The 22980-nt window shown below is 35.3% G+C and overlaps 1 protein-coding gene across 2 annotated transcripts in view; it reads left to right on the top strand.

Annotated features, from left to right (window-relative positions):
• Nucleotides 1–22406, top strand: part of LOC116174851 (toll-like receptor Tollo) — a 40569-nt gene extending 18163 nt beyond the window's left edge. The window contains exons 1-2 of one of the 2 annotated variants that reach the window (XM_031492867.1): nucleotides 14749–14882; nucleotides 20572–22406. In XM_031492867.1, the coding sequence (XP_031348727.1) occupies nucleotides 20581–22335 (1755 nt within the window). In that variant the 5' untranslated portion in view covers nucleotides 14749–14882; nucleotides 20572–20580 and the 3' untranslated portion in view covers nucleotides 22336–22406. Of the gene's footprint in view, nucleotides 1–14748; nucleotides 14883–20571 lie in introns of those variants that run through there. The other variant, XM_031492868.1, reaches the window with a different exon arrangement.
• The last annotated feature ends 574 nt before the right edge of the window (nucleotides 22407–22980 follow it).

Genomic DNA, 22980 nt, shown 5'->3' on the forward strand with positions numbered 1-22980 from the left:
GGTCACGCCGAGTGCAACGTTAAGATAATCAAAAATTTATTACTGAAATGCCCAAATCAAAACACTTGCAGCAAAAAATCCCTTGACGGCCTTCTCGAACTTCGAAATACACCAAGAGCGAATGGGCAGTCACCAGCGCAGTGGCTTTTCAGCAAGCGAATGAGGGGTATGGTTCCTACTCACCTTATGGCGTTTAAACAACTATTTGAGTCGAGAAAAGCACTCGAAACTCTTCCGTCGTATAGAAACTATGCAAAACATGCTTACAACCGATCTGCTCGTCTTTTACCTCCTCTCAGCCCAGGCGATACTGTTCGTGTCCAAGACCATATTACCAAAGGCTGGATTAAAAAAGCTACAGCCCAACAGAAAGATCCTATATTCTTAAATGACCTTCAGGAAAATAAAAAAAGAAGAAACCGGATAGAGGCCACCGGTGAAACGAGAGAACAACGTGACTTGAGAGTTGTCAGATAAATAATTAATTGCATCGTGTTGTAAATAAACTATATTTGTATTGTTTAAACGTTGGATTTCTGCCTTAAAGTGTTTGATGTCGAATTGCTCGCAGACAACGTTTTTAGGGTCTTTAAGTATCACCTAAAGGGAGTTTTTCCACTATCAAATAGCCAATATTACATCTGTAATTACAACGAACCCAATGTCATCTAAATCAAAGACGTAAATTTCATGAAGTAACATCAGTTGGATACTGTGTTGGTGCGTCATTTAGTAAAAATCGCTGTTAAGACCGGATTATGGAATGCAATACCGGGATCGAGGAATCCCGAAATACCGGGATCATGCAGCATTTTTGCGGGATTAATCCCGGACATAATCCCGCGGGATTGAGGAATTAGTCGACCAAGGGGACGACTCTGTTTACTTTGTTAATGAAATGAATAATAATAATAAATGAATGTGCTTTACAGGTGAGGTTTTTTTGAGTTCTAAGTCAGGCCAAGGCACTTTTTTGTTAAATATTGTAATATTATCAATTTATCTTAATACAGAAGTTAACCGCATAAAATTGCTTATTTGCCAATTTATTTAAAATTTTGCGGGATCCCGCAAATACCGGAATCCTGCGGGATTATCATCTAACGATCCCGCAAATGCCGGGATTGAGATTTTGCTGCGGGATTGCATTCCCTAGACCGGATATTTTAGATTATTAACACTTTAAGGTAATTAAGGTTTCATTAATTTAATTGTTTAAATCGATCGCTTGTATTGTTAATTCAGCCTTATTGATTGATTTTGTTTAATAAATTTGTTTCATTTGTAAATGTATGTTGTCTTTAATCGAGCCCAAATTACGACCTAGACAAGAGTTCTCATGCTAAATAATATGCAGGTATTTGGTATCAGGCTTTAGAATTGTGGAGTTGATCAAGGCTGAGTTTTCTCAAATTCAAAAAAATTAAAGCCTTATCGAGATTTTTCGTGGTAGCGCTTGCTGGAGGTGCTATAATAGTTATTAAGGTATCAAGGGCGTTATGAACTAAATAACGCCCCAGGTCAACAGTGTAGAACCCGAGGGCCTTTGGCCCGAGGGTTATACGTTGACCGTGGGCGTTGTGTTCATAACGCCCGTGGTGCCTTCAACGTTTTATGTCATACTTGATGATTTTCCAAGAATTGGCGGTGCCAGATGATTAAAAGAGAAGATAATGAGAATCATCAAAATTAAGTTATCCATGGTCGTAACCGAGGGCGTAACTATGGAGATAGATATTATATTTGTCAAAGTCAAACATTCTAAAAACTGTCTGAAAAATGGCAGACGAAGCGTCTCATTTACCGGTACACGTTCTTGCGCGAGCCGCAAAAGCGAATGAAGCCATAGTGCCACAAAAATCGAAATCCTCTTATGAAAAAGAGTACGCTATTTTTGCAAAATGGATGGTGAGTAATTCTGTGGAGACAATAAACGAAACCGTTATATTGGGTTACTTCCAAGAGTCGGTATGTTTAAGTCTATGGTTTAAGTAATTTTATTAGTCATTAAACGGAAAGGTGATTTACACTCAGAGTCATTTTCTCCCAATTCGCTTTGGACGAAATGGTCAATGCTATACGTAAAGAGTTAATGGTAAAGAAGAAGATTAAGAGTTTCGAAAAATTTGTGCATCTAAAAGGGTATTTAAAACAAGTTCAGGAAAGCTATCGTCCAAAAAAATCAAAAATCCTTACTTGCGAACAGATAGTCGCCTTCCTTACAGAAGCACCTGATCCGCAGTATCTGATCTACAAAGAGGAAAGAAAATGTATGGGTCTGGGCCAAGCTGGTGCGGTGTTCTCTGGACAGTCCCAGAATTGTTCTTTTTTACTTCAAAATAACAGTAGGATAATGCGACATCAACACAGTTCGTTTTATTCAGTTGTTGAAAATAAAAAGTGTGTAGGTACAGATTCATTATTCCATATTTATAGGATTTACAGAAATAACGCCCTTGGGCGTTATAGAAATAACGCCCGTTGCTACGCATAATTGGGGTTGTCATGGTGGAGTGCATTATTTGTCATTTAATGTATCTTGATTTAGGATTATTATAACTGAATAATAATCAAGTATTACATAAAAATTATAATTGTTTCGTATAACAAAATTTGATAGTAGGTACCTATTTAATTGAGCTTGTGGGTGGTTTAGTGACGTTTACCATTACACATACCAGTATTTTATTAAATAAGTGTTGTAATGTACAAAGCGAAGAAAAAACATCCAGTAACTATAACAGAGAAGCTCGTGCAGATGAAGATATATCAATAATGCATTCTATGTGAAGTATTAATTTTGGAATACGTCTCTAAGTGCTTCATCATAAAGTACCTAATGCACTCAAATTCTCTTCGGACGGAAGTCACCAACGTTTAATAACGCTCTTACATCAAAATGAGCCGTTAATACTTAGTAATATGTTACTGTCGTCATCTATCAAAAATTATCGAACGGCTTTCGATTAACGTTTTTTTTATTAGTACCGAAAGCTTAAAAGAGTGTGTGGAGTTATTACTTAACCGGCAGAAAATCTGCAACGTAACGTTGTAAAAGTCGAAGTTCTATACAAGTACAGTGTTAAACTTGTTTCGGGCGTTTGGGTAAAAGTCGGTATTGAATGTAAACTTTTATAAAGCGCCTGTTGAAGTCTGCAATTATGAGTATTCATTCAAAAATACATTACACCCAGTAGTCAAGAGCATTGTAAGATTGTGAGAAGTTTTTGTGAATTTCACGCGACGCTCGTATTCTGGTTACGTGTCCTGAATAAACTGGAAGACGCCCCAGGGACAAAACGGTAGAAAATTTTACACTTTGACATGGCATGTTTGAACGCTGTCATTACGCAGAGGGCGCAGCTCGAGAAAAGTTTGATTTGAAATCGAGATGATTCGAAATCCATCACCTAATGGTCGCCACCCGTTACCCGTCGTCCTGTCAAGATGCTGAATGAAAAATGACGCAAAGATTGCTTCACGCGAGATACTTTTACAATTTTCCTTTAAAAACGCTTACCGAAAATCGAAGCCGAACTCTTAACGGCACTTTTCTAAATTCTAAAAGTGCTAATATGACGGATCAACATGTTTTTCTTCGCGGAAACTTTTGCATATTTCCTCATTTACATTTTTCAACTTGTAAACGGAAAATTTAAAGTGCAAGTTTTCCTCTTTTAATTAAGTTTACTATTTAAAACTAGCTAACGCTTTTTTTTATTCGCGATCGTTAACATCCATTTCCATGAAAATTCGTTGTACTACAACTCGACCTGATTACGAAAGTGCGCTCGCGAAGGAAGAAAAAAGCAAGCAATCAGTAGAACATGTAAACATGTCTTTTATAAATAACCCTTCAATGAATCGCTGCTTTTTTACTTTTTATTTTCTCTTTTGTGACGTTACGCATGAATGTATTTTGAAAAATCACTCCGACCTTAATGTTCATTTTTATTAGTTATATTATTTTGAACACAAAGCTTTAGTATGGTACCGTTTATAGCAAGTAACTGTGCGCACTACAATCTGTCTACGATTATACTCAGAATTATTTTTTTTATTTTGCCTTTATTTTTGAGTGGGCGGCGTTTCGGCCAAGGCTGCTCTACCAACCCAACCCACTATACATTTACAAATATCCATGTCCGAACCCGGATTCGAACCAGGGACCCTTAGCACCACAGTTCAGTTAAAACTGAACTGTGGTGCTAAGGGTGCGCTGAACATAGTACATAGCAAAGCCGTGCATATTCTCAGTGAAATATTGTCCAACGAACCCTTGAAACAAATAAATGCTTTAAATTAGAAACCTGTTGGCCTTTATATCGAAGGTAACGATTTACTTTCTCCATTACGTCGCATTATTACAGTTCACGGTGCTATTACTTGTCGGAGAACCCCCGTAACGTCTAAAGCGGTGTGACAGAAGGCTCCACCTATCGATGCTATTTATTATACGCAAAATTTGACGCGCAGGAATTAACTTCCTTTCATTTTCTCACGTGTAATTATTCTTCGGCACGCTGAGTTAAAGCAGCTACACGTTCCTTATAGTGGATTGTATATTAAATTAGACGCTTTTCTATCTCAGACGATTCCCCTGTATTTTTCGAAGATTGAGTTACGTCTCGTTTATGAGGATATAATTGAGAAATTTGACACCCGCCGTTTTGATTGTCTTTTTAGACTTCTGCAATTTGGAGGTTGAGCTGACGTAAATAAATTAATTCACCATCGTTACTTTCTGACCACCCTCTCATGGATAAGTTGGGATTGGTATTTAGAGATGTGTGTTTTATGTAATACTTTTCCGGTACCCCCGCTGAAAATACCAGTCCCAGTTCAAGGGTTGTTCTTGTCCATCGTAATTGGGAGCTGTGCCTGTTTGCTTTTATTAGTAAGATAACGACATCTTGGCGAGCAGCCATTCTATTTTGTTGTAAAAGGTATCGTTAATCACCTCTTCAAGGGACAATACTCGAATAGTAACTGTGACTATTAACGTCATTGTTTGTTTGCAATTCATTAGTGTTGATCGGACGATGAATGGTCGATTTTTGATCATGATACCAAAGCTTGGTGTACGTTGTCGTCCTTCCGAAGTGGTGTACTAATTAATTATCGTATTCGATATTGAATGATAGAATACAACTCTGTACCTCAGAGGTAAATTATACTAAGTCACAAATTCAAAAGTTTACAGAAAACCACATTATAAGAAGCACAAAGGAATAATTTGACCTTATTAACCTATACATTTGATTACTTTCATCATGAAGAACCATGTTACTTATAACTAGTAAGTTTACATATGTACGGTCGAATTTTTTTAATTTTATCAAAAATTTTTGTTTTACGGGACTTAGTACTGTTTACCTCTTATGAATTGTTTCGAATGATGGACTTACTATTGTTATGTGTAAAGCAATTTTAATAATTTCTGCACGAAAAGGGGAAGCAAGCATGTTTCATCATGTACACGGCGTGGAGAATTTTTTTCCTGTATGAAATCACAACTCAGATTAGAAAAAAAATCTATTTATTCGATAAACAACTTATAATTCAATAATTTTATTGAAATTAAAAAATATATCAATGCTGTTCAACTATTCATCTTCTTCGTTGTTGTAAGAAAGAAATGGTCATCATTTTGTAGAAAATTTCCTCCATAAACGATAAGAAGCAAGTATAAATTTTTTGAGGATTAAAGCAGATTTTTAATAAGACACTTGAATTGAAAAATGACAGCCATAAATGGGATATAAAAATAATAAATAAACAAGTATAAATTGTGCACAACCCTTGTGCAGATAAAGCGCATTTTTGTTTAACCGATATAGCTTAGTAAATGGTTGGGTTATAAAGGGAGGAGGCTCTTTACATACAAACATTTAAAGACCGCCTGGCAAAAATTATCCGAGACTCCATTCTGCAGATTTTGCCTATGAGAGTACGTTCCTCCGACAAACCGTTTTCGAGATATTCGCTCTTAAAGTTTTGACATCACCAATGGATATATTTCTTGCAGATGTTCCAATCGCCCTTTGTGAGTCCCCTCTTCCGATAATCCGTCCTGGAGATATACGGGAATATATCCGAACACGATAAAAAGTCGAGGGTCGATGGTTGATAGAAATTAATTCCTTTCGTTGTGAGACTTTTCATTAGGGCACCATGAAGGATAAAACCAGTTCCACTCCCATCTCAGGACATAATTGATGGGGGGGGGCGGCAGAAGTGGATCCAGACGGACGGACGGATAGACGAACAAAACGCAAACAATAGCACATTTTTTTTATTCTTAAAAAATGCGCTAAAAAACCTGAAACATATTCCTTATAATGTACTAAGTCCATCAAAACAATACAACTATTGATACTAAGTCCACTTATTACAGTTTACCTCGCAATGTTACTGCGACTTAGTACTGTTTAAAATTCGCTAACTCTGTTGTTTATCATCAAACAATACTAAATCCATATATTTCGTGTAGAACAATGAAACTTATGTGACTTAGTACAAAAAAGCAATTTTTGGGGAAAAATGGACTTAGTACAGTTTACCTCTGAGGTACAGAACTAGAGATCATATTTTCCCCTACAGTGTCACGCAGGTTAGATGCGTGGATTTCCTTTCTCTTTTGATTCGTTTTAGGTGATAGTTGCGTCGTGGAGAACCTTCGACTGCACATTTACTCAGAGGTGAGATTTTTTCTTTTTCTTATCATTGCACTTGTGTTTTCTTTATCGAAATAATTATTTAGCGTTGCCATATTATATTGGGAAGCATTTGTGTATTCTGCCTTGCAATTTATATGCGATCATTGTTGAATTGGGGGATTTTAATTGGATGTTTAATTTGCTAAGAGTTTTGAGTCAAATTTTCATTATGTGACATGATTTTTGTATTTGTTTACGTTTTTGAATTCTGAAGATAATTTTGTTTGATATTCTTCAGAATAAACCAGTATATCTTCCCACTTTTATACAGGGAAAGTAAACTATTTAATGAACCTGGGTGGTGCTCATTCCCATGTTAAGTGGCACGGAAATTCCACCACAAATAATTTTTTATCGGACAATAAGTAACTATCTAAATTTCGACAGCCTACAATTTCTAATAATATTTAAAATTCAAACGGCTCTGCCCTTTAACTCAAAATCTATCACCTTTTCAAAAAGTCAAGAAAAATTTACAAAAATTTAATCCTACCATTACAGTACCCCCTTCTGTTTTTAAAACTAAGAAAACTTCAAATTTGAAAAGCAATAGAAGAAACGACAGCTTTCACTAAAAAGAAACTAAAGACTCCTTAACGAAATCAGAGGTCCTAATCAAAAACTACTAAACCCATTCAAAAATCTCGAATCTAACAATGGCAACTTCAAAAAACCCAATTAACTATCTGACGGATAGAATTACTCAAAATGAGAAGCTACGTAAGAACCCGACTCGCAATAAAGTAAGGGTTGCTCTTGGTTGAACCCCCACGACTCTTGAATCTGTCAGTTTACGCGAGATTTACATTTTGTTAAAAAAAATGGGGATAGCATGAAATTTATACCATTAATCCTTAATTAAGACTCCTGTAGGAAATCCTGAATTAATTGAAATTTCCACTAAGAGAAGGCGGTAGCTTTGGTGCATGGATTCAGGAATAAAAGTTATCACCAGTTTTCCCACCAGTTACTCCCACTTTCTCCTAAAGTGATATATAAACCAGAACACATCTACGTTGTGGCGGTGCTTGCGTTAACTGTTTTTGGAGTAACGAATGAGGAGACACAAGGTCGTGTCAGCGACTTTTATTGACAGAACTGTCACGCTATTTAAACATTGACAACCCTAGATGTCAAATGCAACTGTAACACGAATGGGGGCAATTCTACGGGTGACCAATAGGACCTTTCTATATGTCAAAGGGATACTTACGCTATGGAAAACAGTAGGTGTTGGAGTCATACGCTGGAGACAATAAACGCTGCAACTGCGGACTGCCATCTGGTAAACTGATAGGGCAATTAATATTGCATCTGTCAATTTACCACACGGTTCAGGTCAAGGGTGTGTTTGGTTTGTAACCACAGATGCGATCTGTACCACAGATGAGATCGGCATAAGTCAATGCATTGAACGTAAAATGAGAAATGATTACACCATTTACATCGCAACATCTGGTGGTCGTTAAAAATAAAATTTACAGAATTCTACACGGTGACGTGTTGGTAATGTTCCATGATGGAGTACTTGACAAATTCTCCGACTAGTTTCATAGATGGCACCACGATATAGCTGATGAAATGCACGATTTGAAGAGACACCCCCCTAATGCTGGATACTTTCAAACCTTTATTTATAGATTTGTGCGATAGATAGAGAACTACAGTGTCTATTTCGAATCTCATCTCAGGTCGTTCATTTTGTATGTACGAGTATACAGGCTGTTTCACGCGCACCGTTACCTAAAAGCATTCAAATTAATATAATAACCTAATAATATAATTTAAATCAGAAAATTTGCATACCAATATAGTTTTTTATGATTTATCGAAGGATTTCATTTTTATTGCATTTTCGAAATGTGCATGAAAATCTACGTCGGTTGATACCCCATTTCCCTATACCCAGCATTAAAAGTTTTCAAGTTATTCAAAAAATTTTAAAATTTTTGACGTTTCACTGCTTTTGGCTTGAATTTAAAAGTCTTCAAAAATCAACAATACTGACGTGATGCTACATGCGAATGATTTAAATTTTGATTGCCCTTCTACAGGGTGTTTTAAAATTAATGGTCAAGTTTCATAACTTCGAACCTTAAAAAATTGATTTTTTCAAATGAAACCTGCTTTATTTTTTGCACTTTCAAATGTCGAAAAAAATTCTACATCGATCAATTATTACATTCCCTATACCTACCTGTTATGGTTTTCATTTTGAAGCAGTAAGTGGTGCGGTACATCAAACTCAGCTCGAAGGCATTATTACCTGATATCTTTAGGTATTTAGAAATTGCTTATTTAAATTTTGTCGTTTGTTTACTAAGATGGGTTTAATTGTCTGGCCAGCAGGGATATTATTTTTGAGCTTACTTAGGAATCAGGTGTTTGTCCTTTTAGAGGGAGTGTAAGAATTTGAATGATATTTTTGTAGTTTTTCAAATTTCCCTTACGATTGGATTATTGATGAGATTATCAGTGAAAAAGAATCAATTGAATTCTTTCATATTCTTAACCTTTAAGTTATCCTGGGAAGCAAGTACGGGAGGTAGATCCAAATGTACTAAAACCTGAAGAAGAGAAGACGACGTCTGTAAGAAGACTTTAATACATCGAATCACACCACGAACTTGAGAAAAAGAGGGGAACCATTACCGCCCAAAAGTGAGGATTTAATATTGCACTGCATCTAACGAGACTTGCACTAAATCGTGGCCAATCTGCAAAGTCTCGGATGCTTCAGTACAATCTTGTAAACTGCATTCGCTGGAAATCTCGAACCCGGAAGTTTCCATAATTAAATTACCGATCAATGAATGCAATTTAAGTCCCGATAAACACTAGCTGCAGGCGTTGAGTAATTTCACTCAACGCTGCAGGTTTATGTGAACTTATGCAGTTGTTGCTTTATCGTCGCAATTAGCACGCCTTTTTCTTTTTTCTTTTTTCTCGTACACTAATAACCCTGCAAATTACAATTTGGCTTGTTAACCTGCTAAACACTGCGGGTGAAAGGTTAATTTAAACGCAATTTTAAGTGCAGCGTGCAAAGATGCAATCAGCTTAATGAATAAATCGCACTGCCTACACGCACATGGTTCTCTTCACCTGACGAATAAACTTCTTCAGTAACACCTACATCAGCTGTCATTAATAAATTAGAGAAAGTGTGGTAGAATAAGAAACAAGCACGAAATAATAAACCTTTTTAAACATCGATTTTGATTCATATCGAGCGTTCATAAATATTTCAGAAATAAATTTGCATGCCTTTTATTATTCATTATAAGCATATCGGACGGTTTTATGAATAAGTCAGACACAAATTGGGAGAAATGAAAAACTACAAGAAAGGAATTGCATAATTTCACTATTGTAATTGACAAAAGCGTTTCTATAATTAAAACGTTATTGTTGTTATGTAAGTCAGTTCTTTTGTATTAGAAACAATGTTTATGAAAGTTTCGAGTGTTCTTTGTTTAAATTCATTAACTTGAATGTAATTGTTTTGATAATTGAAGCTTTGAAGTTGGAGAGCCGTATTTTAAGACAGGAGTATTACTGTAACTGGCAGATTTATAATAAGGTGGAAAATGTTACAACTGAAATTGCGATTGATAAATTGTTTACTTGTGCGCTGAATAAATAAGTTAAATAAAAAATATGACATCTGAATAAAATTGTATTCTTTAACTGGCGTCCATCATGGAAGTACTGCGCTCCTGTATCGTATTTGCATTTACCTATTTCGCCGATAGTGAACTTTCATGAATCATTTATACGTAGGTACGCGAGCTTGCATACAATGTTACTGCACTGATTGTGCTGCTTTTTACAAGACAAAAAAGTATTCATTGAGTATGATGACCTAATTCCCCAATGAACAAACTTATTTGTGAAAATTACCATATTTATTTGAGGTACCTTGCAATTAGCAGGGTGAGGGTGGTATCAAATTAAAGCCTGTTTAATTCCGAATTGATCGATTGGTACGAGATTTTTTAAATTTTTCACCACCATTTTAAAGTGTGAAATCCAAAAGGTACCTACTCCTTGTTTGTGAGTTTCTGCGCTACAGTTTAATGAAGACAACATCACCCCATGGAATCCCCTTCAACTTTAGTACGTTGTAAATTGAACATTTCTTAACTAGTCCTCAAATTTGCATTTAGGAAATTTAATATTTGTGAACGCTATAGACCCGTATCATCGAAATTTTTTAATAGGCTCTACAGTGTAAAATGATATAGGTACCTATGTACACTAAACACAAAGTGAATCCAGTATAAGGTCGATGCAATGGCAGAGAGATGTAAAACTGCAGCTCAGTTTAAATCTCCTAGTACGGAGTTTTTTTTTACGAAAATCACGATCGCGTGCACTTATTTCAAAACGTAGGGCAAACTGAAAAACATACAAGATCAATTGCAAAAGACTAAATTTACAGAAAAGTTCCGGTATCTTCAACTGTTTATCAATAATAATCATTTAAATATTTGCAGGTTTTTCCCCATTACAGTTGAGTGCTCAAATTGCATTAAATCTGTGATGGATTTTAGCTTTCTAAAATAGTTTTGTACCGGAGCAGCGGAAGTGATAAACCATGAACTTTTTCAGAAAACCTCGACGACGACATAAGCCGTTCAGGTGTTATCCACATCCAAAGATAGATATTGCAGATATCAACACCGAATAAATTCACTTTTGAAATATTATTGTTGCTAATAGACTCAACACTTTTGTAGGAAATTAAGTGCTCTACAGTTTACGTTACATTTTTTTTAACTATTTCTGAAGGTATGCGTTTTAAAATTAATGAGCGCGATCGTGATTTTCGTAAGAAAACTCCTTAAGACTCCACTAAATGTGATAGGGTGAGTCGAGGTTATCTTTGTCTCTTCCTTAAATTGCATCGCAGCACCTTTTTTAAAGCCCAACAGTTGATATGTAACGGGTTAGGGGGGTGAGAGGGGAGGGGGCAAACTGATTGCTTATAATTTATCCAAATATAAGATGCATTACTAGCTCACTTGAATTGAAATATCCAAACTGGCTTCGGTCGGGATTTTTAATGCCGTTTGACCCATAGAAAACTGATTCCAACCAACTTCTCTTGACACAAGAAATACTCAATTTGGTAGATAATAAAATTCAAAAATTAATTAAGGAATCGAATATATTGAATAAAAAATAATTGAGCTTCCTTCTTTCTCAGTGGTAGAGCGTTGGGCTACAAAACCGGAGGTCGGGTGATCGAACCGGGACTGAAGTAGGAATTTTTCATCCTTGGCAGAGATGGGAATTTCCTTAGATCAGTTTCGAACATTCTGCCGCCTATTTCGAATGAGGTTTTCCTGCAATTTTCCTAATTCGTAAGGGAAATACCGGAGTAGTATAGAACGACTTAACACTTTCTGCAGGAGCACCTCTAAAATGCATTATGCGAGTCACTCTGTAATTGGGCGTAATCCTGTTGAGGGCCTAGAAGAAGAGGGACAATAAATAAATAAATAAATAAATAAATAAATAAATAAATAAATAAATAAATAAATAAATAAATAAATAAATAAATAAATAAATAAATAAATAAATAAATAAATAAATAAATAAATAAATAAATAAATAAATAAATAAATATACCAGAATTCTAACCCCTTCTCACGACTTGTGGTAATATATTTCAAATACACATACCAAATACCAGATTCTGTGGATTTGATTTCACAGATAATTTGATTTCAATGTTATAAGGATCATGACATATTGGAAAATTATTAATCTTACTCCTTAGGCTCTAACAAAAATTTGTACTTAAATAGAGTTAAGTTCATGAACTAAAACTCTAACATGGGGACACTAACTAATCCAAAACTAAAGAACTTTTCCCAGTTTTCTGATAAAATGCCCATAAAAAAGTCGCTTGAAATTCTTTACGCATTCACCGTAATATTTTACAGTTTTCTTTACGACAAATTATAAGAAATTTACAATACATCAATAGATCAGTGGATGAGTTCCGACTTGCGATGCCCACCAAGGTTAATAGCTTCGGAGAGCATATCGCAATTTTATTTGCACGATTATTTTATGATTTTATATCGCAACCAATTCGTTCACCAAAAAAACCGACCCGTCTTTCTTTGACTTTATTGTCATTACAAGCCATCAGAGAAATTAAGTTACCCTAAATGAGGTTCTTCTGTGAATATTTCACGATACGAAACCAGATTCACTTCGTGTGTGAATTATTTCTCGAATCTCCGCTAACACAAATAGATACTACCATTGTATTTATAATACAATGATACTACCTCCACGATTACCAATGTGAATTGCTCTTCCAACACAGTACGCAGAGCCCCAAAAGCATTGATCTAAATCTCAATTGGCTTAAGGAATCGGTATGCGATAGCCATGGTTAAAAAAACGTGTCAAAAATCAGTGTATGAACGGATTTTTTTGAAATTTCAAGTGCAGGTGCAGTGCAGTGCAGTTCAGGTGAAAAATAAATTAAATGCACATTAAAAACTAGATTGCGCATCCCACATACTAAACAGCACAAGAAAATTACATACATTTCTTATTTGGGACCCGCCTCTTCAAAAAATTTGAGCCGACCATATTTCTTATAAAAGTAAACTGAAATCAAGTGTCAAAAAACGGATCGCGCATACGTAGCACATAAGCTTCTAATTTCTGAACCATTTTTCCTGAAATTTTAATATTGACCTTATATCGGGCGATCAAAAATGAGAGACTGGCGAGTCGCCTTTGGAACTTCAAGTTAAGTACGATTTCCCATGTAAACAAAAATTCACAGGTACACGTAAAAAGCAATTGTGTATGTACAGTTCCGACTTTGTTGCAGGCCGATTTCTTCGAAATTTTGCGCTATTCGTTTACGACTTGCTTGTTACGAATTATTCCGACTGTTCAAAATCTTCTAATCCATTGGACACTTCCGATGTTTAAGATTCTCGAATTTTCACCGATTCTTTGGACACTTTCTTGAGATTCTTATTCTGCTGCGTGTTTTAAAATTATACTATTTTTAAATTTTTTTATTCTGTTCTTTCAAGTTCTTTAAATATCCCACTGCTTCTTCAGAACAATCAAATTCTTAGCATGTTTCAATTGTTCGTTTTGGTTGCTTCGGGTGCTTGGAATTCATGAACTCATTACATCCATCAAATCGTTCAGATTCTTCATATTCTTTGGATCAGTTAAGGTCGTTCTTGCTACGAATTTATCCGATTCTTTAGTTTCTTCCAACATCGAATGCATTCAGGCTTTTGGGATTCGATTTGTTAGATTTTCAGATTCATATAGGATTGTTACTTAGATGCTTAGGACTCCCTTTTTACCGAATTTTTTCGACTCTTTAAATTCTTTAGATCCATCGGGTTCTTAGGAATCCTTTGAGCTCCTATTTTTTTTCAAATTCTTTGATTTCTCGGATCCCATAAATCCAAGGTAGATATAATTATTAACGAAATTGTAGAAATGGTATAAAATAAACCTATGGATTCGGGTGGCGAGAGGAGTGGGGGCACACTGTGTCATATAATAGCTTAGCTGCTAATTAATGATCCATTTACTTGTTCCCAGTGAATCACCTCTTCGTGTTGCACGTGTTTTCATCTGTTGGCACTTAATTGGCAATTCAAGAAACCCAAAAAAAAACATACATGAGGTGCCTCTTTTTTTATTAACACCGTGCTCAACACAGAAACAGAAATTGATATACGATTATGTAATTGTTTAACAACGTGTTACCAATTACATCCTGGGTAATTAGAAGTGCTAGTGTGCCTTCTATTTTTTACGACACATCCCCAAATTAAAAAATTGAATGGTTGGCATTTACAGTGATTAAGAAATACTAATTGCTCTGAATATTTTGGTTTGATTGTGCAATGCAACCGCATCGTGCAACTATATAGTATCTTCATCCAGTAAGAAATCTAATTTTATATATTATCGATGTCCTTACAGACTGGTAATTACACACTTTTCGGATTATGAAACAGAATTTTAATAGCCGATAGATACTGAAAACACATATTCGAGATTAGAAATTCCGGTTTGTGTTGTCGCACGTAGTTCACTCAGTTGTCTGCGAAGTGTCCGGCATATTGTGCGTATGTGGTCATTCTGTTTGATAAGGTATGTTTCTTCATTTAATACAAACATCTTACGCATTTGCATAGCTAATAATAAGTGGTAGGTGTAATTAGCCCGTCACGTGGGTCGTGCTTGAAGATTTTGCGGCACATTTTTACTCGTTTTTGTTTTTTAAACAGTAATAAATCGCAGTTTTGAGAAAGGCAATATTTATCAAAGTGTGACCCATAGTTGTTGTTATTCGAATGGTAATCGCCAGTTAAACAGTTTGTAGGTCTTGTTTTCGCTAAATATATAGTTCTTGTACTTATTTCCTATGATTGTCTTTACTAAGGAAAGGAAAAAATCCCTCAAAGTTTTTTTGGTAGCGTGGTGCATTGCATGTAATTGTAATTGGAGGATGTTCCTTACTATTTGAATCTTGCACCTTGGGCTTTAAAGTTCACAGCTAAGTTTTTGAACCTTACGGTTCGAATCATTATCGTTAATTCAAAAAGTTTGAATTAGGGGTATACCTAGTCAGTTTGCTCTTTGCAGACATAAGCTGTAAATTTACACCTCTACTTGAGAACTCGATGGAGTTGCAAAATCTCTATGGAAATTGTCAGTTTTATGTGAACTGGAAATTTGTGTTCATTACGTAAAGTTAATCTTTTCGTTTTTGTTCAGTACAGACACAAACTAAGGTAGTTACATAAACGTTGAGATGATGCTTTTTGTGAATATGCCAACCTTTTGGCAGTATCAGTAGCGGGTTTGTAAAAAAACATGTTGTCAAATTACACTCTTTATCTACGAGTAGATATTACCAGTTACATCTGTGAATACACAGACAGATCCGTAAATTCCAAGATAGAACTTGCAAATTTTAAAGTTTGAAGAATTTCTCATAAAATTACAGTTAAATCTTCAAGCATCCCTAAGGCACAGATTAATTTAATCTGTGCCTAAGGTTAGGACCTTGAATCCTGAATAGAATGCTAAATAGTAAATAGCAAAATTTAAGGTTTGAGTTTGGTATACATAGTATAAGTACACAAGTACATACACGGTGTCGCATTTTTCGAGTGCCACTATGGGGATCTCGCTTACCTTAAGAGATAGAAAGTTGGTTAAATGGGAGCAAAGTTGTGAATTTCCTTGCTGAATAACCATCTGAAAAGAAATTTAAAATATCATCAATAGTTCTGAAAATATCACAAAAAAACGAAACTTTCTGATTTTCGTTTTTAATTTTTTCATGATAAACTAGTCGTGCTAGACATTTCTAATTAACACATTATTCGAACACTTTTCAATGGAGATTTCGAATGTGACATCTCGGTTTAAATAACTTTTAAGATGACAGAGAAACACGTGGCAACTTTAGTTTTTCTTATGGGCGCCATTTTTAATTTTGACATTTTAAGATTACGTCTTTTTTTCTCTTTACGACGATATATCACACATGGTGGTTCAGTATCACATTTTTCCTAAAATACAATTTTTAATTTTTTGGGAAGAGTGCTTTGGAAAAACAAAACGTTCTTTTATTGTGAACAAAAGTTTGACAGTTTGATGCATATGTCCGGTTGCAACGTTGGCATCAGGGAACTAGATGTGTTTTCGATTTTCATATGAACAGAATTGAACCTTCGTTTTGCAAGAAAATTATAATTCAAAATACCTACATAAGAATAAATAATATTTTAGCAATAAAACTGGCACAAACGTAAATGACACTGGTTGAAATAGGTCAACATTTTGTTCACAACAAAAGAACGTTTTGTTTTTGCGTAGCACTCTTCGCATAAAATGAAAATTGTATTTTTAGAAAAAAAGTGATACTGAACCACCATGTGCGATATATCGTTGTAAAGAGAAAAAAAGACCTAATCTCAAAATGTTAAAATCCAAAACGGTGCCCATAAAAAAAACTAAAGTTGCCACGTGTTTCTCCGTTATCTTCGAAAGTTATTAAAAACGGGATGCCATATTCGAAATCTCCACTAAAAAGTGTCTGAATAATGTGTTAATTAGCACGACCAGTTTATCATGAAAAAATTAAAAACGAAAATCAGAAATTCTCGATTTTTTGCCATATTTTCAAAACTATTGAAGATATTATAAATTTCTTTTTAGATTATTATTCAGCACGAAAATTCGCAACTTTGCCCTAATTTAACCAAGTTTCTATCTTTTAAGATAAGCGAGATCCCCACAGTGGCACTCGAAAAATGGACACCGTGTATACGTCGATTTAGGCATTCCTACACGACCATTTTTTGGTGACGCATTTATTTTCAGGTAATTTCGATTATAAAATGCCCATAACTCTTTTTAGGTGATATGAAAAAAAAAACTGTTGGACACTTTTGGTCTTAAGTCCCAAAATTGCATGACTAAATTATTGCGCTTCGACAAAAATTGCAGTTGGCCTTCAAAAATCAATTTTGGATTCGTTATTTTGATGTTAAAATATTTCCAAATACCAAATTGCGAACAAAATTTTTTCATCGCTCTCGTTCATATGCACTTTTCTGTTTCCTTAAGAAAAAATGAAAAAGTAATCGGATTTATGCATTAGATGTCGCTGTCAACTATTTAATGCTAAAGTCACTAGATATAGAAAGTACCGCAATCACCCGCCATTTTTGGGCAAATTTGCTGCCAACTTAAAAAAATTGACAAATAAAATCTGAATAGCTGTAATTTTTTACAACCTAACTTCATAGTACTGTCATGTTTTATAAAAATATATACAGATATGTCCAAACAGGTGGAACAATCCCTAACATTACTTACTAGAATCTGGTAACTTCCGCCATTTTTGGGCAAAAATCATGTGTTCTCTCTCTAACACACGAGCCCAATGGATTGCGGTACTGTCTATTTTTAGTGACTTTATTTAAAGCGTTGAAGCTTTGAATATATAAAATACCTATAGCTATAAACAGATGAAAAGCGGTCCAAAATTTGAGATTTTTATTGTGTGTATGTAGTGAAATCAGCGACATCACAGCATACGCGTTCCAGCGGAGTTTCACTGTCAAATTTCATGACCGCCGATTAGAATCTTACGTATACGTTTGTACTTATGAGAATGGGGTGGAAAACACCAGTTTGCTACGCCCAGCAGCTGTCAAAACTAATAAATTTTATTTTATAGCACACGTTAAAATTACATTTTAATAGGACTGCGCGTGTCAATGATAAGCGCTGATACTGCAGGTGAGAGAGAAGAGAAAACTAAGAAGGCAAGCTGTCGCCTACGGTTACGTATCTGATTGGTTCTTTCAATTTAATTTTAATGCGATCGCGATCGCTTCGGTTGAAAGAACCAATCAGATGCGTAATTTACGTTAGCTGCTCGCATATTTTGGCAAAATTACAAATAATTGACGTTATCCGGTCGGGCAAATAATTTTGCAAATGCTATAATTTAGGTAAAACAAAGTAATTAACATAAGCGTAACGCTTAACGCATAAATTGTGGAAGCCTTAATTTTAATATTGTCATATTATAATTAAATTACGCCCTTAATTGCTGATGGAACATTCATTTATCTCTAGGAAATTAAACCACACGCAAGTTTTGTGATTATAAAAGCTACATGTAAACTGTTATATATTCAATTCATTTAATCAATTATAAATGAAAAGTAATTTCCTTGCAGTACTGTAAAATTTGAACTTCATTAACAATTCGCCAATATCCTAATTTTTACTAATCATACTCTAGCATCGAGTTTTAATCACTGACACTGAAATTCTACGCATTCTTTAAAACAATTGTCTGGATTTAAGAATAACTATCAAAGATCCATACATTATTTACCTCCTGAACGGGTCGACCGTTTTTTGACAGTATTATGGAGGCCGTATCCGTCTACGAGACCCTCGTTCAAACCAAAGTATTACTAATACCGAGCATTTAAAAATACTTCGATTACGAATTTCATGGAGAACTAGATTGGGATGGAAATATCCGAAAAACCTTGGTTATTTGAAGTATTTTAGCTATGGCGCGTTAAGAAAGAAAGTAAGGTGTCATATGCTGTAATAATATACAGGGTACCCCATACAAAAAAGTCGCATTTTTGTTTATTGTCGAAAAAATGTGATGTTGTTTTTTTTAATAATTACAAAATTGGATTCAGTAGACAAAAATTTTGGTCATTTAACCGTCATTCTAACTCTACAACTAAGAATGTTAGCAATAGTGCCGGCTTAATTTGCGACAGACTGTATACTACATTTCCTTATTTCCTTAGAGTTTTTCGCACCTTCCACTTAGGATGCGCCTTCTTGGGGGTAGAAACTTGCAATATATTTGCTAAATTAGAAAATGTACACCAAAAAACCCCGAGCTTTGGTTCTTTGGAAAATAATGAAGAAGAAGAAAATGAGTTTCAGTCTTTTAAGTACGTTCTCCCAATCGATACAGAGGTTGAATGTGTTCAACACAATATTTTCTTTATAACCTTTTTATGGAATTCAAAATTATCAAAAGTTTGCTACCAATCTACGCACTTTGAATGTGTGGTCAATGGCGTACTTCGGCATGGCCGAGGAGGCTTATTTTTTTTAAATGCCAACCGCTACTTTTCATTACCTATTCTTAAAGAGTACATTTTGTTGGACATAGCAGCATATAAAAAGCTTATTACATTGCAGCATAATCAAACTTAAGAGAAAAACTCAAATTAAGGAAAATAGTTTGTTATTAATTTCATAATTTTACTAATGTGATCATCTTTTTTATACGTAATGAAAACTAATGTTGTCATTAAAAAAAATAAGCCCCCCTTGACCGTGCAGAAGTACGCCAAAGATCACAAATTTAGAGTAAGTAGATTAGTGGCAAACTTTTATAATTCCGGATACCATAAATGCTTCTTTAGGAAAACGTTATTTATTTTGACGATATATTGAGGGTTCCAGACAACATTTTCACACTGTATATTGAACCTATGGTTTATTCGGTCTCCCTTCCACCTTTTTTTACGTTCTTAATCGTTACATCCTGTATATCCAGATTCCTTTCGGTATTTAGAGAAAAGTCTAGCAAATTTAAGAGAACCAAAGTGGTTTTTTTTTCAAGGAAATAATTTTTTTCGATGAATTGAATTGATTTAACAGTTAAAACATTATTTATCACTCACGAATACACAATTTATAACAACGCGCATTATTTATTACTTCGGCCTCAAATTGGAACTGTCCTGAAACGCAATTCGCTTTAATCTAGGCGTCAGAGACTGAAAATCTTTGAATAGACAAAGGAATTCTTATTGAAGTTTTTTTTTTGTTTTTAAGCCTTCGTACATGTCTAGAGCAGTAAATATTAAAAATACACATCTAAATTCGATAGAAAGAAAAAAAGTTTCAATAAAAATTGCTGTGTCTTAAAAACCTCTGCCGCCTGGATTACTTTGCTTATATAGTAAACTCTAGTGTTCCCGAGTGGTCGCGAGTCTTCTCGAATGTTCTAGAACAAAACACGTCATATTTCCCGAAAAGATTGCATCACATCCACCTTCGTTCTTTATCGCCAATGATTAATCTTTCATGGCGCCTCGAGCTTTATCGGGATTTCTGGATTATTCGCTAGATTATACTTGTAACGACGTTATTCATGCAAAAACTAAACTTTCCCCACATATTGATTAAAAGTTTAAATTAATACTAGTTATAATCTAATGACTTTATTTGTAATATGTTTTTCTAATCTATACACCTTACCTTTCAGATATTGAAGATGAGGCTAGCATTATTCCTCGCGCAGCTAGTTCTGGCATTCGAAGTGGCGTGGACAGCGTGCACAACAGAAAATCCATATGGGGTTTATAATGTCTACTGCACGAAGATAACATCATTCGATGACGTACCGTTGGAGTTTCGCATACCCTCTGTTTTCGACCTCTTCATTAACGGAAGTACAATATCTTTAAAGCGCACCAAATCCCTCCAGGGAATCGCTAATCTGCATATACATTCTAGCGATATCACATCACTCGAACCCGAATTTTTCGACAGCGCGTCCAGTCTCAGAGAGCTAAAGATTGAGAACTGCACAGTGAGTAATATCCAACCGTTTCCCGTAGCGAAGTTGTCTTTTCTACGCGTCTACAATTCTAAAATAGGCGCGACACCGAATAAGCTACTTCACAACTTGAAAGACTTGGTTCTCTTCACCACCTCCGGAAACGCTTGGCCAAGCCTGACAAACTTCCCAGACAATTTTTTCAAAGACTTACCTCTATCTGTGATTACCTTGGAGAATGCCGACATCTACAGTCTGCAGGGGCTATCTTTCAAAACTCTGAAGAAGTTGCACTACCTAGAACTACAAAACAACCAATTGTCTTCGCTACCGGCAAACCTATTTCAGGACCTCAGCGAATTGGTAAATTTAAATTTAAGCCACAACGATTTTAGAAAATTCGACGAAAAGGCGTTCAAGGGTTTGCCCGTTTTGAAAACGCTCTCTCTTGCCCATAATAAACTAGGCGACGCGAGTAAAACATGGTTCACCCCACTCAGATCACTTCTAGCGTTAGATCTGAGCTACAACAACATTTGGAAATGCGACCTTATTTTGAAAAATTTGACGATTCTAAACCTGTCCTATAACAACTTTAGTAAAATTGCCAGTGAAGCTTTCGTCGGACTACCAAAGCTCTCCGAACTCGATCTATCTCACAATTCCATCCAGAATCTAAGCTTACAGGCTTTCAAAGGTTTAACTGAGCTTAGAGTGTTAAAGTTGGGGCACAATAAATTGCAGGTGATCGACGGCCGAGTGTTTGGTCACTTTCGGAGCTTAAATGTATTAAGTATGGAGTACAATCAGATCACAAACGTAAGCCAAGCTGGTTTTGACAGTCTGAAGACGCTTTGGAATCTAGATTTGACTGGCAACAAGTTGACTAGGCTTGGAAACATTTTTCACAAGATCTCTACGTTGGAAGAGTTACATTTGTCAAACACCAGCCTTGTTAGTTTAGACTCGGGCAGTTTTCAAGGACTGACCCGCCTACAAAAGCTAGATTTATCCCAAAACAGCCTAAGAAGTATTCCTGGAGGTGTTTTCCAAAATCTCGACTCCCTCGAGGAATTAAACTTATCCAAAGTCGGATTCACGAAGCTGGACGCCGCAACCTTCGGTAAACTCGACATGTTGTTGCGCTTAAACTTGGAAGGGAACGCGTTGGAAGAGTTACCTTTGGGAATTTTTGACGGTGTCAAATTGGAAAGTCTCTCCCTTAAGGGGAACCTGATCAAGAATATTAGTAGGAACGTGTTGGAAAGACAAACCAAGTTAAAGGAAATTAACTTTGAAAATACGCCGATTTATGATCTTAATGCGACCGATGTTTTACCCAATCTGAGGTATCTTCTGCTTAATGGCACCAAATATGAGAGTCATGGGGTTGTTGATTTGAAAAGTCGTCAATTTCATAAAACTAGTCGCGGAATTTGGGAGTCGACGTGTTCTTTTCCATATTGTTAATAGATCTTAGTGTTTTTTTCCAACGAATATTAAAGGATTTTGTATAAATAAATTTTTAGCATATAAGTTTATTTTTTTCTTATTTCAAGAGCTTATGGACAGTCACAAAAAAATAAAAACGAATATGCCTTTTTTTCGAATATCTTCGGAGCTTATGGAAATTTCACAGTTTTTAAAACATGATTTTACCAATCCCTAAAATACGTAACCGTTTTCTAATTTAACCAACTGTGTATCTCTTATGGTTTCCGATTTCCGCGTGATGTTAATTCTTATCCTGGACACACTGTATAGTAATAGTTTTAAACCTTGCGTTACCCTTTTAATTCGAACGTATTTTACTCATTACCTTCACGTAATTGTTGAAATTACTGCCGCAATTGCATTATTCTATTTACACTCCAACTAAATACACACGCTCTCGATTATTCGAGTATCACTGCAATAAATCAAAACCTCTACGGTAAATTACAGGTGGTCCAAATAACTACACTGACAACTCCACGTTAATTTTTTGGCACAATATAAAACCACCCTACGGTAATTCACGGTTGACTTAACTTTTTCGACCGCTCAACGCACACGCTAATTCTCTCGGGGTTAACGGATGTTACAAATTTACTTCTTTTCCTTCTTTCCGTTAAC

Source organism: Photinus pyralis, unplaced genomic scaffold (genome assembly GCF_008802855.1).
Source record: "Photinus pyralis isolate 1611_PpyrPB1 unplaced genomic scaffold, Ppyr1.3 Ppyr1.4_LG6, whole genome shotgun sequence".
Classification (NCBI taxonomy): domain Eukaryota; kingdom Metazoa; phylum Arthropoda; class Insecta; order Coleoptera; family Lampyridae; genus Photinus; species Photinus pyralis.